General features: G+C 35.9%; 1 protein-coding gene across 5 annotated transcripts in view; it reads right to left on the bottom strand.

The window, feature by feature from the left end:
• The window catches only part of ACAD11 (acyl-CoA dehydrogenase family member 11), a 115,984-nt gene that overhangs the window by 86,938 nt on the left and 13,022 nt on the right, over positions 1-16,024 (bottom strand). For 4 of the 5 annotated variants that reach the window (XR_003679737.2, XM_024131892.3, XM_028489788.2 and 1 more), the window contains exons 3-5: positions 13,030-13,155; positions 11,998-12,159; positions 10,223-10,387 (exon numbers count right to left, since the gene is read on the bottom strand). Coding sequence is in view for 4 of the 5 variants with exons in the window: in XM_024131892.3 (XP_023987660.1) it covers positions 10,223-10,387; positions 11,998-12,159; positions 13,030-13,155 (453 nt within the window). In the remaining variant the exon portion in view is untranslated. The remainder of the gene's footprint in view (positions 1-10,222; positions 10,388-11,997; positions 12,160-13,029; positions 13,156-16,024) is intronic. The other variant, XM_024131893.3, reaches the window with a different exon arrangement.

The raw sequence follows: 16,024 nt of genomic DNA, 5'->3' as shown, positions 1-16,024 counted from the left end.
GGCTCTTATTCAGATTTGATGAAGAGATCAAAAGTTTTACAGACAGACAAAAGCTACAAGAGTTCAGCATCACCAAACTAGGTTTACAAGAAATGTTAAAGAAACTTCTCTAAGCAAAAAAGAAAAGGCCACAACTAGACACAAGAAAATTATGAAATGAAAAAGTTCATTGGTAAAGGCAAACATAAGTAAAGGTGGGAAATTATCCATGCACAAAGCTAGTAGGAAGATTAAAAGACAAAAGTAGTAAAATCATTAATATCCACAATAAGCAGGTAAGGAATACACAACCAATTAGATGTAAAATATGATATCAAAAACAGTAACCATGAGAGGAAGAGAGTACAAATGCAGGGTTGTTAAAATGCATTTGAAATTAAGCAGTCAGCAACTTAAAACAATCATATATACATATATATATATATATATATATGTATATATGAATGTATGTATACCCACCTACCTCATCATAACCACAAACCAAAAATCTATAATAGACATACATACAAAAAAGAAAAAGGAATCAAAACATAACTCTAAAGATACTCATCACATCACATGACAAGAGAACAAAAGAAGGGGAAATAAAAGACCCACAAAACAATTCCAAAACAATTAACAAAATGGCAATAAGAACTTACATATCAATAATTACCTCAAATGTAAGTGAAATAAATGCTCCAATCAAAAGACACAGATTGGCTGAATGGATACAAAAACAAGACCTGTATAGATGCTGCCTACAAGAAACTCACTTGAGATCTAAAGACACACAAAGACTGAAAGTGAGGGGATGGAAAAAGGTATTCCATGCAAATGGAAATCAAAAGAAAGCTGGGGTAGCAAAAGTTGTATCAGACAAAATAGACTTTAAAATAAAGACTGTTACAAGAGACAAAGACACTACACATAATGATCAAGGGATCAATCCAAGAAGAATATATAACAATTGTTAAGTACATACACACCCAACATAGGAGCACTTAAATACATAAAGCAAATATTAACAGACATAAACGGAGATATCGACAGTAACATAATACTACTGGGGGACTTTAACACCCCACTTACATTAATGGACAGATCATCCAGACAGAAAATCAATAAGTCTTAAATGACACATTAGAACAGATGGACTTAGTTGATATATATATAGAATATTCTATCTGAAAGCAGCAGAATACACATTCTTTTCAAGTGCACATGGACCATTCTCCAGGATAGATCACATGCTAGGCCACAAAACAATCCTCAGTAAATTTAATAAAACTGAAATCATACGAAGCATCTTTTCCAACCACAACGCTATGAGACTAGAAATCAACTACTAGAAAAAAACACAAGAGGCTAAACAATATGCTACTAAATAACAAATGGAACACTGAGGAAGTCAAAAAGAAAATTAAAACTTACCTAAAGACAAATGAAAATGAAAACATGATGATCCAAGATTTATGAGATGCAGCAAAAGCCGTTCTAAGAGGGAAGCTTATAGTGATACAAGCTTACCTCAGAAAAAAGAAAAATCTCAAATAAACAACTTAAACTTACACCTAAAGGAACTAGAAAAAGAAGAACAAACAAAACCCGAAGTCAGTAGGAGAAAAGAAATAATAAAGATCAGAGCAGAAATAAATGAAACAGAGACTAAAAAATCAATAGAAAAGATAAATGAAACTAAAAGCTGATTCTCTAAGAAGATAAGCAACACTGATAAAACCTTTAGTCAGACTTATCAAGAAAAAAAGGGAGGGCTTCCCTGGTGGTGCAGTGGTTGACAGTCCACCTGCCGATTCAGGGAACACGGGTTTGTGCCCGGGTCCGGGAAGACCCCACATGCCGCGGAGCGGCTGGGCCCGTGAGCCATGGCCGCTGAGCCTGTGTGTCTGGAGCCTGTGCTCCACAACGGGAGAGGCCACAGCAGTGAGAGGCCCGCGTACCGCTAAAAATAAAAAAAAAAAAAAGAAAGAAAAAAGGGAGAGGGATCAAATCAATAAAATCAGAAATGAAAAAGGAGAAGTTACAACTGACATCACAGAAATATAAAGAATCATGAGAGACTACAATGAACAACTATATGCCAAAAAAATCAACAACCTCGAAGAAACAGACAAATTTTTAGAAAGTTACAATCTTCCGAGACTGAACCAGGAAGAAATAGAAAATATGAACAGATCAATTACCAGTAATGAAATTGAATCAGTAATTTTAAAACTCCCAAGAAACAGAAGTCCAGGACCAGACAGCTTCATGGGTGAATTCTACCAAACACTTACAGAAGAGTTAATGCCTATCCTTTTTAAACTATTCCAAAAAATTGCAGAGGAAGTAACACTTCTGAACCCATTCTATGAGACAAGCATCACCCTGACATCAAAACCAGACAAAGATATGACAAAAAAAGAAAATTACAGGCCAATATCACTGATGAACATAGATGCAAAAATCCTCAACCAAATACTAGCAAACCAAATACAACAACACATTAAAAGGATCATACACCATGATCAAGTGGGATTTACCCCAGGGATGGAAGGACTTTTCAATATCTGCAAATTAATCAATGTGATATACCACATTAATAAACTGAAGAATAAAAATCATATGATCATCTCAATAGATGCAGGAAAAGCTTTTGACAAAATTCAACATCCATTTATGATATTTTTCTCAAGAAAGTGGGCATAGAGTAGGGAACATATCTCAACATAATGAAGGTCATTCATGACAAACCCACAGTTAACATCATACTCAACAGTGAAAAGCGGAAAGGATTTCCTCTAAGATCAGGTACAAGACAGGGATGCCCACTCTTGCCATTTTTATTCACTATAGTATTGGAAGTCCTAATCACAGCAGTCAGATAAGAAAAAGAAATAAAAGGAATCCAAATTTGAAAGGAAAAAGTAAAACTGTCACTCTTTGTAGATCACATGGTACTATACATAGAAAATCCTAAAGACACTACCAGAAAACTACTACAGCTCATATGAATTTGGTAAAGTTGCAGGATACAAAATTAATGTACAGAAATCTGTTGCATTTCTATACACTAACAATGAACTATCAGAAAAAGAAATTAAGGAAATAATCCCATTTACCGTTGCATCAAAAAGAACAAAATACCTAGGAATAAACCTACCTACGGAGGTAAAAGACCTGCAGTTGGAAAACTATAAGACACTGACAAAAGAAAATGAAGATGACACAAAAAGATGGAAAGATATACCATGTTCTTGGACTGGAAGAATTAATATTTTTAAAACGACCATACTACCCAAGGCAATCTACAGATTCAATGCAATCCCTATCAAAATACCAATGGCATTTTTCACAAAACTAGAACAAATAATTCTTAAATTTATATGGATGGAATTCCCTGGAGATCCAGTGGTTAGGACTCTGTGCTTTCACTGCCAAGGGCCCGAGTTCAATCCCTGGTAGGGGAACTAAGATCCCACAAGCCGTGCAGTGTGGCCAAAAAAAAAAAATTAAAATTTTATGGAAACACAAAAGATCCCGAATAGCCAAAACAATCTTGAGAAAGAACAGAAGTGGAGGAATCATGCTCCCTGACTTCAGACTATACTACAAAGCTACAGTCATTAACACAGTATGGTATTGGCACAAAAACAGACACAAAGATCAATGGAATATAACAGAGAATTCAGAAATAAATCCACGCACTTATGGTCAATTAATCTATGACAAAGAAGGCAAGAATATATAATGGAGAAGATAATCTTCTCCATTATATATATAATCTTCTCCAATATAATCTTCAAAAACTGGTGCTGAGAAAACTGGACAGCTACATGTAAAAGTATGAAATAAGAACACTTTCTCACACTACATACAAAAATAAATTCAAAATGGCTTAAAGACCTAAATGTAAGACTAGAAACGAAACTCCTAGAGGAAAACAGACCACACTCTTTGATATAAATTGTAGCCATATGTTTTTAGATTTATTTCCTAAAGCAAAGGAAATAAAAGCAAAAATAAACAAATGGGGCCTAATTAAACTTAAAAGTTTTTGCACAGCAAAGGAAACCATCAACAAATTAAGAAGACAACCTACTGAATGGGAGAAAATATTTGCAAATGATATGACCAATAAGGGGTTAATATCCCAAATATATAAACACTCATACAACTCAATATTAAAAAAAAAAACCTGATTAAAAAATGGGCATAAGACCTGAATAGACTTTTTTCCAAAGAGGAAATGCAGATGGCCAACAGGCACATGAAAAGATGCTCAACATCGCTAATCATTAGGGAAATGAAATCAAAACCACAATTAGATATCACCTCACACCTGTCACAATGGCCATCATCAAAAAGAACACAAATAGCAAATGCTAGTGAGGATGTGGAGAAAAGGGAACCCTCATACAATGTTGGTGGGAATGTGAATTCGTGCAGCCACTGTGCAAAACATGGAGGTTTTGCAAAAAACTAAAAATAGAACTATAATATGACTCAGCAATTCCACTCCTGGGTATAGATCTGAAGAAAACAAAAACACTAATTTGAAAAGTTACATGTATCCAGTGTTCATACCAGCATTATTTACAATAGTCAAGATATGGAAGCAACCTAAGTGTCCAACAAAAGATGAATGGATATAGAAGACACGATATATTTATACACACACACACACACACACACACACACACACACACACACACACAGTGGAATGCTACTCCGGCATAAAAAAGATGGAAATTTTGCCATTTGCAACAACGTGCATGGACTTGGATGGTATTATGCTAAGTGAAATAAGTTGGACAGAGAAAGACAAATGCTGCATGATATCACTTATATGTGGAATGCAAAAAATAAACTAGTGAATATAACAAAAAAGAAACAGACATATATTTAGAGAACAAACTAGTGGTTACCAATGGGGAGAGGGAAGGGGGTGGGGCAATTTAGAGGTAGGGGATTAAGAGGTACAAACTATTATGTATAAAATAAGCTATAAGGACACAGAGAATATAGCCAATATTTTATAATAACTATAAATGGAGTATAACCTTTAAAAATTGTGAATCACTATACTGTACACCTGTAACTTACATAATACTATATATCGACTATACTTTAATTTTTAAAAAGTAACAATTTTTCTTGGCAATGGCTTAAGAAAAATGTCACCCATCAGTCTGCATGAAGGAAACATTGTGTAGTGGACTGAAATGTCTTCAACAACATCAAGAGAACTTCCAGGGGTATGTAATCCCTAGAAAGCAGCTTGTGCTGAAAAGAGAGTAAAAGGACAAAAACGAATCAAGTCTAAATGTGAGAGTGGGAGTCTAGATGTAAAAGGCAACTTGATAGTTCGAGAAGAATAGAAAAGATTTGAAAAATCCATTTAAAAAAATGTCACAGATTTTACAAAGAGATGAAGTTACAACCTAGATAAAATTATGCGGCATGGATATGTCCCAGACCCCGTTAATGTGACCTTACGACTTCATTCTGTAGCAAAAATGCAATGAACCAAGATCAGGGTTGGAGATTATATATAAAGTCAAGAGGTTAGAAGATTCTGGAATAACAATATAAGGTCAGGAAACTTTATAACTCTTACATTACTTGCACACACATCCACAGTCAAAAAATTATTAATTCATTGAAAATAAAGAAGGTAGTTCTTGAAATGATTGATCATGCCCACCTGGGCCAGGCAAGGTGAGAAGTCAAATGAAGTCATAAGGGGTTCATGGATTCTAAAGTAAGAGCAATCAAATTTGTAGCATCTCAGGTGACGTATAAAGAAATAAAAGAAGTAGAAGGTAGTGAGGCTGTGGTCAAAGATGAGGGTTTCAGTTTCTAGATTACCAGCGTTGACCAGTTCCAACAGAGATGAGAAGCAGTACAGTGTGGAAGGAATCATATGGAATTGGAAGTCAGTAGGTCTGAGTTCAAAACCTGGCTTTATGACCAAAGAGCATATTAAGGGTATTTAAAAACATCTGAAAAGTAAAAAGATTGGAAAAAAACCCAATCCCCATGTCTTTTCTAGCAATACAATTAAATTTTATAACTAAGCTTTTCTCTAACTACACTGACATCTTAGAAATAGTGGGGGAATTAAAAAGAAAAATCCATTAAAAACACAAGTTTTGGGTTTCCCTGGTGGCGCAGTGGTTGAGAGTCCGCCTGCCGATGCAGGGGACGTGGGTTCGTGCCCCGGTCCGGAGGATCCCACGTGCCGCGGAGCGGCTGGGCCCATGAGCCATGGTTGCTGAGCCTGCTCGTCCGGAGCCTGTGCTCCGCAACGGGAGAGGCCGCAGTGGTGAGAGGCCCGCGTACCGCAAAAAAATAAAAAAATAAATAAACACAAGTTTTGTTTTGCATAACAAATTTTTTTTTCATAAGACAACATATAAAAGGCCGCAAGGCAGATGACTTCAGAAGAAACAGTGTCCTTATATTTATTGTAAATATCTGACTACTAATTAATGAATGCAGATAAAATATCTATGGGTTTATTAAATATATTTATTTTTCAAGTTGAAATGGTAATATGTACATTAAACTCCAAAATCTTAAACATTTCTCTGCCAGATGGGTAAGATTTATATTTGGAAAATTAATGATATTTTCCAGGAAAACTGGATTTCTCTTAAACATTGCAGTAAGCATTTTGTACTACTGAAACACTTGCTCAAACATGCTTCAAATACTTTACATATCAGTAACTAGAAAATAACTAGGGATTGTGAAATTGAGGGATATATTTTAGTTTTGTTATTCCCTTTAGTAATTCTTTACTGGTTTACAACACACATTCCTATATGGTTTATCATTTAAAATTGTTTTTGTTTTCTTTCTTAATTGTTGTGTTTTCTGATGACAAAAATAAAATATGCTGTTGTTTGGGGGAAAAAAAAACAATAAAACCTCAAACCTGAAACATTACAGAAATGTACAACTTATAAATATCCTATAATTTCATCCCCTATAACTACTGTTTAGGTTTTAGTACATATCTACTAAAAGTAAAGATTTACTTTTACCCTAATTTTTTCTAAAGAATAGAGCTTGATAGGCAATCTTAGAAAAGCAGAATATAAAAACAGAGGGGAAAAGAATGGAAAAGAAGAGAACTGAAATAAGTTGAGCACCAGCTGTGCCAGGTACCAGCTAGTTGCTCCATATCAATTACCTCATTTTAGCTCTTTGGGAACCCTGAAATATTTTTTTCCCAGTCCAAAAGGCACACAAGTCATACAATGTCAATTTCCTGGCTTTGATAATATACTCTAGTTGTGTGAGATCTCTTTGGAGAATCTGGATGATGGATACACAGGCCCCTCTACTATTTTTACAACTTCTTGTGAGTCTTTAATGATTTCAAAATAATAAGTTACAATAAAAACTGAGGCACAGAAAGGGGATAAGGTCATACTGGTAGAGAATAAAAATTAAGCATAAATAAATGAGATGGAAATAGTACCTTAGTGATTAATTAAAATCAATTTTTTTTTTTTTTTGTGGTATGCGGGCCTCCCTCTGTTGTGGCCTCTCCCGTTGCGGAGCACAGGCTCCGGACGCGCAGGCTCAGCGGCCATGGCTCACGGGCCCAGCCGCTCTGCGGCATGTGGGATCCTCCCAGACCGGGACGCGAACCCGGTTCGCCTGCATCGGCAGGCGGACGCGCAACCACTGCGCCACCAGGGAAGCCCTAAAATCAATTCTTTTAACATAGATTCATTCAGAAACATGTAACTACCTGCAGAAATGAATAAGATGCATTTACTGCTTTATAGGAGCTCTTAGTCTAGAAGGTCCTCATTTATTGAGCATCTACCATATAGACTCTAGAAACAAAGGTAAGAAAAAAAAATAATTAAAGGTATAATTCTTACCCTCAAAGGAAAAATAAAAATCTTTCAATCATATCCCTAGGAATATATACAGTTGAGCACATACATATACACATCCAGGGACTGATTTTCCAATTTGTGAAGTGCTTTCATGAAAAAACAAACATAGTCTAATTTCCTACTTATTCATGAAATTTAAAAAATGAGATGGAACTATTGACTAGAATTAAACTATTGACTAGAATTAAATTCTAAAGTTTCATAGCTTTTAATGCCAGTCCACAGGGGAATGTTTTCCTTCTTTGACTACCCTCTTAGTTTTATTGTATGATATACTTTAGCATTTGGGTATATATTGTTCTCTGCTGTTACTAGAGTATCTTTTCTCTCCATCTGTATTTTGAGCTCATTAAGAGCTGTTTTTCCTTCTAACCCCATGTTTCAGAGCACATAGTTGGTAAGAAATAAATGCCAGTTGACTTGTACTTTGTCAACTTGTATGTTACTTCCATAAAAAATTAGCTACACATATTTATGTGAGACAGAAATTGATTAACTTTGATTTAACTAATAATTATGGGATTACTCAGTATAAAGTAGAAGACATTTTACTAGCTACTATATAACCCTAAAACGTACAAGATGGGCTTCCCTGGTGGCGCAGTGGTTGAGAGTCCACCTGCCGATGCAGGGGACACGGGTTCATGCCCCGGTCTGGGAAGATCCCACATGCTGTGGAGCGGCTAGGCCCATGAGCCATGGCCGCTGAGCCTGCGCGTCTGGAGCCTGTGCTCCGCAGCGGGAGAGGCCACAACAGGGAGAGGCCACAACAGTGAGAGGCCCGCGTACCACAAAACAAACAAACAAAAAAAACAACAAAAAACATAAAAGATAATGATATATGTAACAAATTAGCATTGCCTCCACAGAACTTAAGTTAGATGATTCCTGTTTGGCAACTTTAATCCTATAAGAAACGGTTTTCTAACATGAGATTAAATATAAAAAGGGAATAACTATTTGGAACTTACCTGCCGTTACTGTCAGCATATTTAATATTTAATTTCAGCATATTTAAACATCTTGGTAGACAACACATAACTAAGGAGATTTAGGTCTGAATTTTTCCTTCCTTGCTTAAGTAATGAATGTAAAAGTACTGTAGTTATATTGATAGAACACATAAAGAATGCTGACTTATTCAAAGATAGGCTCCAAAAATATTAATGAACCAAATGAAATAGATAAAATATAGACCACATCCTGCTGTTTTAAGGTATACGCTTTTCTAATTTTTCCAGGTTATAAATTAGCAATCTTTAATTTTCCTATTCTATATTTAACAGGTATAATTCAGAATTCATCCATGCCATTAACAAAAAGTTACATATGCACACATACGTATAATTACATATACATAATTTAAATACCCAAACTGATTTTTCTACGAAAAATTTTGTCTTGATGGTGAATGTGCTCGTATGTCTTTATATTATATTTGAACTTCCAATTGATATAGTAGTACTTTGAATTACGACAGCAATGCAATTTATAATGTTATTTTCCTCCTGTCCTCTTCCTGTATGAAAAGAACATGAAACCCAGAAGCTTAGCACATGAATTTAGAACAGCTCTTCCTGCCCTAAAACAGCATTCTGAGAAAACTAATGAACCCAGAAAATTTTCTCCTAAGAAGGAAGATTCAGGGAACTGTAAATCATTCACATCAATATCAGAATACTAAGGGCCAAATAAATGTCTTGTCCGAAGGCATACAGGTAAAGAGAGGAGAACTTAAGTACTTTCTTCATTCCCACCACACTCCTCCAATCCTAGGCCTCACTATGCTCAGTGGAGGAGGGTTATAGCTCTGATTTGTTTGTACTCTTTATAAAGATTACACTGTGTACAATTACACAGGGCAAGGTTACATTAACCTCATACAAATTCTTTTGAAGCCTCAAAAGAGTCTTTTGGAATTCTGTCCTCTCTGAGCTTACAATAATCAAATTAACAATTCTTTATCAGATAGGGAAAAAAATGAAAATGAACCAGAAGAAAGAGCAAGAACGTGGATAAGCTAAATATATATAGTAGCTGAAAAATTTCTTTGAAGAAAACAGCAACATGCATGTAAATTCCCAAATCCTTTTAAAGTAGTAAATCAGATGATTAGACCCAGCCTTTTAAGGTGGGCAGATACCTATGCCAGAATATCTGCAGGACTTATTTCTAAAAGTTGTGAGTGGTAAAGTTAGTTTTGAATATAGGGGAAGAATGAGGATGGGGTGGGCTCCTTCAGTGCTCTGGGGGAACATCTACTTAGTACGTGTATCCCAAATCAGACATACTCAATTTTTTATAAACAGGGCTTCCAATACCTCTTTAGGGTGGAAAACTATGTTATCTAGTTTGAAATCTCCATGAATCAAATTTTCTTCATTGTCATTATCTGGCAAGTTTTTCATTAGCCAGTCAGATAGTTGGTTCATGGCAGGGATGTCCTGATGAGCTGCAGCTTGATATTGCTTTGTCCAGGTTGATACCTAAAGATATATAAATTTAAAAAATGACAAAGCTGAAAGTGGAATATAAGATTCAGCAATTCTAAAATTAAAACAAAATTCAATTATATCAAATTTTGTTTTAGTGTTAAATGCTCAGGACAAATGCCGTGATACTCATATTAGCCTAAAACACTCATATCAGCTTGAAAACTTCAACATTTAAGTTTCTCTTCCATCTAGTTCCATTTTACTTACCTAGACTTTTATCAGGAAAAAAAATACTGGCCTAGGAATCAAGAGACATGGGTTCTAGTCTTTATTCAGCAACTATTTTATGGAAGGAGAAAAAAAAAAAGAACACACACAAACACACATACGTACATACAAAAAAAATAGACAGAAAATTTCTGGAAGGGTCACAAGAAACAAGTAATCCCTGAAAAATGTAATATGGGGACTAGAAGAAGAAGGGAGATCTTATTTTTCATTTTAATCCCCTTTCTTATTACCCATAGAATCTTCTAAAGAATCTTCAAAAATATATTACAGATATGAAAAATGCAAAGATTTTTTTTATTGTTCTTAGAATTGAACGCAAATAAGACAACCTATTCTCAAAGTCCTCCATCAACTGAAATAATATTATTTATCTACTTATATCTCTCTCCCCACTTTCAAAGATATCTCTGTTCAACTTAGTACAGTAAAGATCTTCATCTTTGGAATCACAGAGGGTTGGGTTTAAATTATATCTAAGCCACTTATTTGTATATTACTTAATACCTGCAAGCCTCAGTTTCCTCATCTGCAAAATGGGGGTAGTAATACCTATGTATTAGGGTTGTTACAAAGATTAAAAAACACTAGGTCTAACAACTCACCTAGCATGGGAGCTGGCACATAACGAGTATTCCCTAAACCTTAGTTCCCATTTCTCTCCCTTCTGCCCCCTCAAAAAGACATATGTACAAAGAGAAACAGCCCCATACATATCTGGTCTTGCTGTTCCTTTGATTTGAAATGCTCACCATCTCTTCCTTGTTGCTCTAGATTTTATCCTTCCTTAAATACACAGTACAAGACATATCTTTCCCGGGAAGCTTTCCCTAACCTAAGCAAGGGCATACTGATATCTATCCTCTGAATGGAACAGTTTTCATGATGAGTACCAAACAATTTACTACCAGATTACATACTCTTTTACACCATTTTCCAGTCTCATGTAAGTGACATTCAGGTATAGATGTCTCAAAAATGACCATAAGTTCCTTTAGGGGAAGAACTTATTTCTATTTTCCTGATATTTAACACAGTATTCAGCACATATTAAACATACATTCATGCCTAATAAATATTTGTTAAACTAATTTAAAAGGGGAAAATTGTATAGAAAATATATTGGTAAATTAAGTGAAGAGATAGAAACAGCTTTAAATCTGCATTTATGTACATGCTGTTACAGAAGCTTTTGCTGAACAAAATCTGATCTAAAAATATAAAATTATTTTATGTTTAAAACAAGTCAATCTGACGGCTGATATTAAAAGTTACAGCCAAGTTTCAGAAAAGTATAAAATAATAGGTTTTTATTTTAACTAATATTATTTCCAACAACTTGAGAAAAGGAGCTCTTTGTGTGGATGCATTACCTGTCTTTTGCAGTACCCAGCACCTCTACCATATCCTTCCAGCTGCAGTGACTGTATATTCAAGGAATGTAACTGAGCCAAGGTTTCTATCATGGCCACATATATGGCTGAGCGTTCTGCTGGGCTAACTCCAGGAATTGTGAAATCACGAAAGATTCGGCCCTATGGAAGCAATTATGACAGATAATATAAAACAAAATAAATCTTTTCATACCAATTATTTGCTGTGTCATCATCCCCTGTTGCCTACAAAAAAGATCAGGATACAATTTTACAACCAAAACCAATTCTTTGTAGAATGCGCTAGAAAAACTGTAATTTGTGAAACATGTTTAACATAAGAGTGTACATGCCAAAGGGAAAATACAAGGATACACCAAGATGAACTTAAAGGACAAAAACTAATCTCAAGTAACATCTTACAAAAAAAAAACCACCTTAAAACAATTTGGATTTATTTTTAATGGATTGATGTCCTATTTGGAGTAGCTTTTTCCCCTACTATTTGGACAGTTTAGTTATTGCCGTTACATATAGCTCTCTACTGACACCTAGAGGAAGACTAAGCCAATACGCCCTAATTACTGAATTTGTTCCTAGTTTACTTCAACCCGCTGAAACTGTGTGTGCTCAAAATAAAATGAAAGTTTAATACAACACAGGGAATAGAGCCAGTATTTTATAATAACTGTAAGTGGAGTATAATCTTTCAAAATTGTGAATCACTATGTAATACACCTGTAACATATAATATTGTGCATCAACTATATCTCAATAAAAAAAATTAAAAAAACAAAAACAAAAACAAAACAAAACTTCCATAGAGAAGCAATCTTGCTGACACCTTGGTTTCAAACATCTAGCCTCTAGAACTGAGAGAATAAATTTCTGTTGTTTTAAGAAAAAGAAAAAAGTTTAAGCCCTTGCAAAGCAAACTAATTACCGACAATGTAGACTAATATACTATCATTTATTAACATCTAATTTCACAATTAAAAAAGCAACAAAAAGTACAATTAAGTGTTAATTTACCTGTACATGTTCCATCACATAAAATTCTGTTCCAATGACACAAGCATCATTGCAGTACAATAAAGGTTTGGGAACGGGGAATCCAATTGAAAACAAAGTTTTCTGGACTTTAAATTCTCTATCAATCTAAATAGGATGATAGATAATTAAAAATCAGAAATACAGAAATTTAATAATTACTTGTGAGCTAACATTAAGGTTAGAAATTAATTTTAAAACAGTATCAACAAATAACCCAGAGGATAATAATTTCCTTAGTATTTTCCTTAAAAGTTGTCTTAGTGTGAGAGATTGGTTCAAGATGGCGGAGTAGAAGGACGTGCTCTCACTCCCTCTTACAAGAACACCAGAATCACAACTAACTGCTGAACAATCATTGACAGGAAGACACTGGAACTCACCAAAAAACACACCCCACATCCAAAGACAAAGGAGAAGCCACAGTGAGATGTTAGGAGGGGCGCAATCACGATAAAATCAATCCCATAACTGCTGGGTGGGTGACTCACAAACTGGAGAACACTTATACCACAGAAGTCCACCCACTGAGGTGAAGGTTCTGAGTCCCACGTCAAGCTTCCCAATATGGGGGTCCAGCAACGGGAGGAGGAATTCCTAGAGAATCAGACTTTGAAGGCTAGTGGGATGTGATTGCAGGACTTAGACAGGACTGGGGGAAACAGAGACTCCACTCTTGGAGGGCACACACAAAGTAGTGTGCTCATTGGGACCCAGGGGAAGGAGCTGTGACCCCATAAGAGACTGAACCAGACCAGCCTGCTAGTGCTGCAGAGTCTCCTGCAGAGGCGTGGGGTGGCTGTGTGTCACCGTGAGGACAAGGACACTGGCAACAGAAGTTCTGGAAAGTACTTTTTGGTGTGAGCCCTCCCAGAGTCTGCCATTAGCCCCACCAAAGAGCCTGGGTAGGCTCCAGTGTTGGGTTGCCTCAGGCCAAACAACCAATAGGGAGGGAACCCAGTCCCACCCATCAGCAGACAAGTGGATTAAAGTTTTACTGAGCTCTGCCCACCAGAGCAACACCCAGCTCTACCCACCACCAGTCCCTCCAATCAGGAAACTTGCACAAGCCTCTCAGATAGCCTCATCCAGCAGAGGGCAGACAGCAGAAGCAACAAGAACTACAATCCTGCAGCCTGTAGAACAAAAACCACATTCACAGAAAGATAGACAAGATGAAAAGGCAGAGGGCTATGTACCAGATGAAGGAACAAGATAAAACCCCAGAAAAACAACTAAATGAAGTGGAGATAGGCAACCTTCCAGAAAAAGAATTCAGAATAATGATAGTGAAGATGATCCAGGACCTCGGAAAAAGAATGGAGGCAAAGATCGAGAAATTGCAAGAAATGTTTAACAAAGATCTAGAAGATTTAAAGAACAAACAAACAGAGATGAACAACACAATAACTGAAATGAAAAATACACTACAAGGAATCAATAGCAGAATAACTGAGGCAGAAGAACGGATAAGTGACCTGGAAGACAGAATGGAGGAATTCACTGCTGTGGAACAGAATAAAGGAAAAAGAATGAAAAGAAATGAGGACAGCCTAAGAGACAACTGAGACAACATTAAACGCAACAACATTCACATTATAGGGGTCCCAGAAGGAGAAGAGAGAGAGAACGGACCAGAGAAAATATCTGAAGAGATTACAGTCGAAAACTTCCCTAACATGGGAAGGAAACAGCCACGCAAGTCCAGGAAGCGCAGAGAGTCCCATAGAGGATAAACCCAAGGAGAAACACGCCAAGACACATAGTAATCAAATTGGCAAAAATTAAAGACAAAGAAAAATTATTGAAAGCAGCAAGGGAAAAATGACAAATAACATGCAAGGGAACTCCCATAAGGTTTAGAGCTGACTTCTCAGCAGAAACTCTACAAGCCAAAAGGGAGTGGCATGATATACTTAAAATGATGAAAGGGAAGAACGTACAACCAAGATTACTCTACCTAGCAAGAATCTCATTCAGATTCGATGGAGAAATCAAAAGCTTTACAGACAAGCAAAAGCTAAGAGAATTCTGCACCACCAAATCAGCTCTACAACAAATGCTAAGGGAACTTCTCTAGTGGGACACACAAGAGAAGAAAAGGACCTACAAAAACAAACCCAAAACAATTAAGAAAATGGTAATACGAACATACATATTGATAATTACCTTAAACGTGAATGAATTAAATGCTCCAACCAAAAAACACAGGCTTGCTGAATGGATACAAAAACAAGACCCATATATATATGCTGTCTACAAGAGACCCACTTCAGACCTAGGGACACATACAGACTGAAAGTGAGGGGATGGAAAAAGATATTCCATGCAAATGGAAATCAAAAGAAAGCTGGAGTAGCAATTCTCATATCAGACAAAATAGACTTTAAAATAAAGACTATTACAAGAGACAAAGAATGTTACAAGAGATAAGGAAGGACACTACATAATGATCAAGGGATCAGTCCAAGAAGAAGATATAACAAATATAAATATATATGCACCCAACATAGGAGCACCTCAATACATAAGGCAACTGCTAACAGCTCTAAAGAGGAAATTGACAGTAACACAATAGTGGGGGACTTTAGCACCTCACTTACACCAATGGACAGATCACCCAAACAGAAAATTAATAAGGAAACACAAGCTTTAAATGACACAACAGACCAGATAGATTTAATTGATATTTATAGGACATTCCACCCAAAAAAGCAGATTACACTTTCTTCTCAAGTGCGCACGGAACATTCGCCAGGATAGATCACATCTTGGGTCACAAATCAAGCCTCAGTAAATTTAACAAAACTGAAATCATATCAAGCATCTTTTCTGACCACAATGCTATAAGATTAGAAATCAATTACAGGGAGAAAAACATAAAAAGCACAAACACATGGAGGCTAAACAATACGTTACTAAATAACCAAGAGATCACTGAGGAAATCAAAGAGGAAATCAAAAAATACCTAGAGAC

Source organism: Physeter macrocephalus, chromosome 1 (assembly GCF_002837175.3).
Source record: "Physeter macrocephalus isolate SW-GA chromosome 1, ASM283717v5, whole genome shotgun sequence".
NCBI classification, from domain to species: Eukaryota; Metazoa; Chordata; class Mammalia; order Artiodactyla; family Physeteridae; genus Physeter; species Physeter macrocephalus.
The sequence above is the reverse complement of the archived record's forward strand: the minus strand, read 5'-3'. Positions and strand labels throughout refer to the sequence as shown.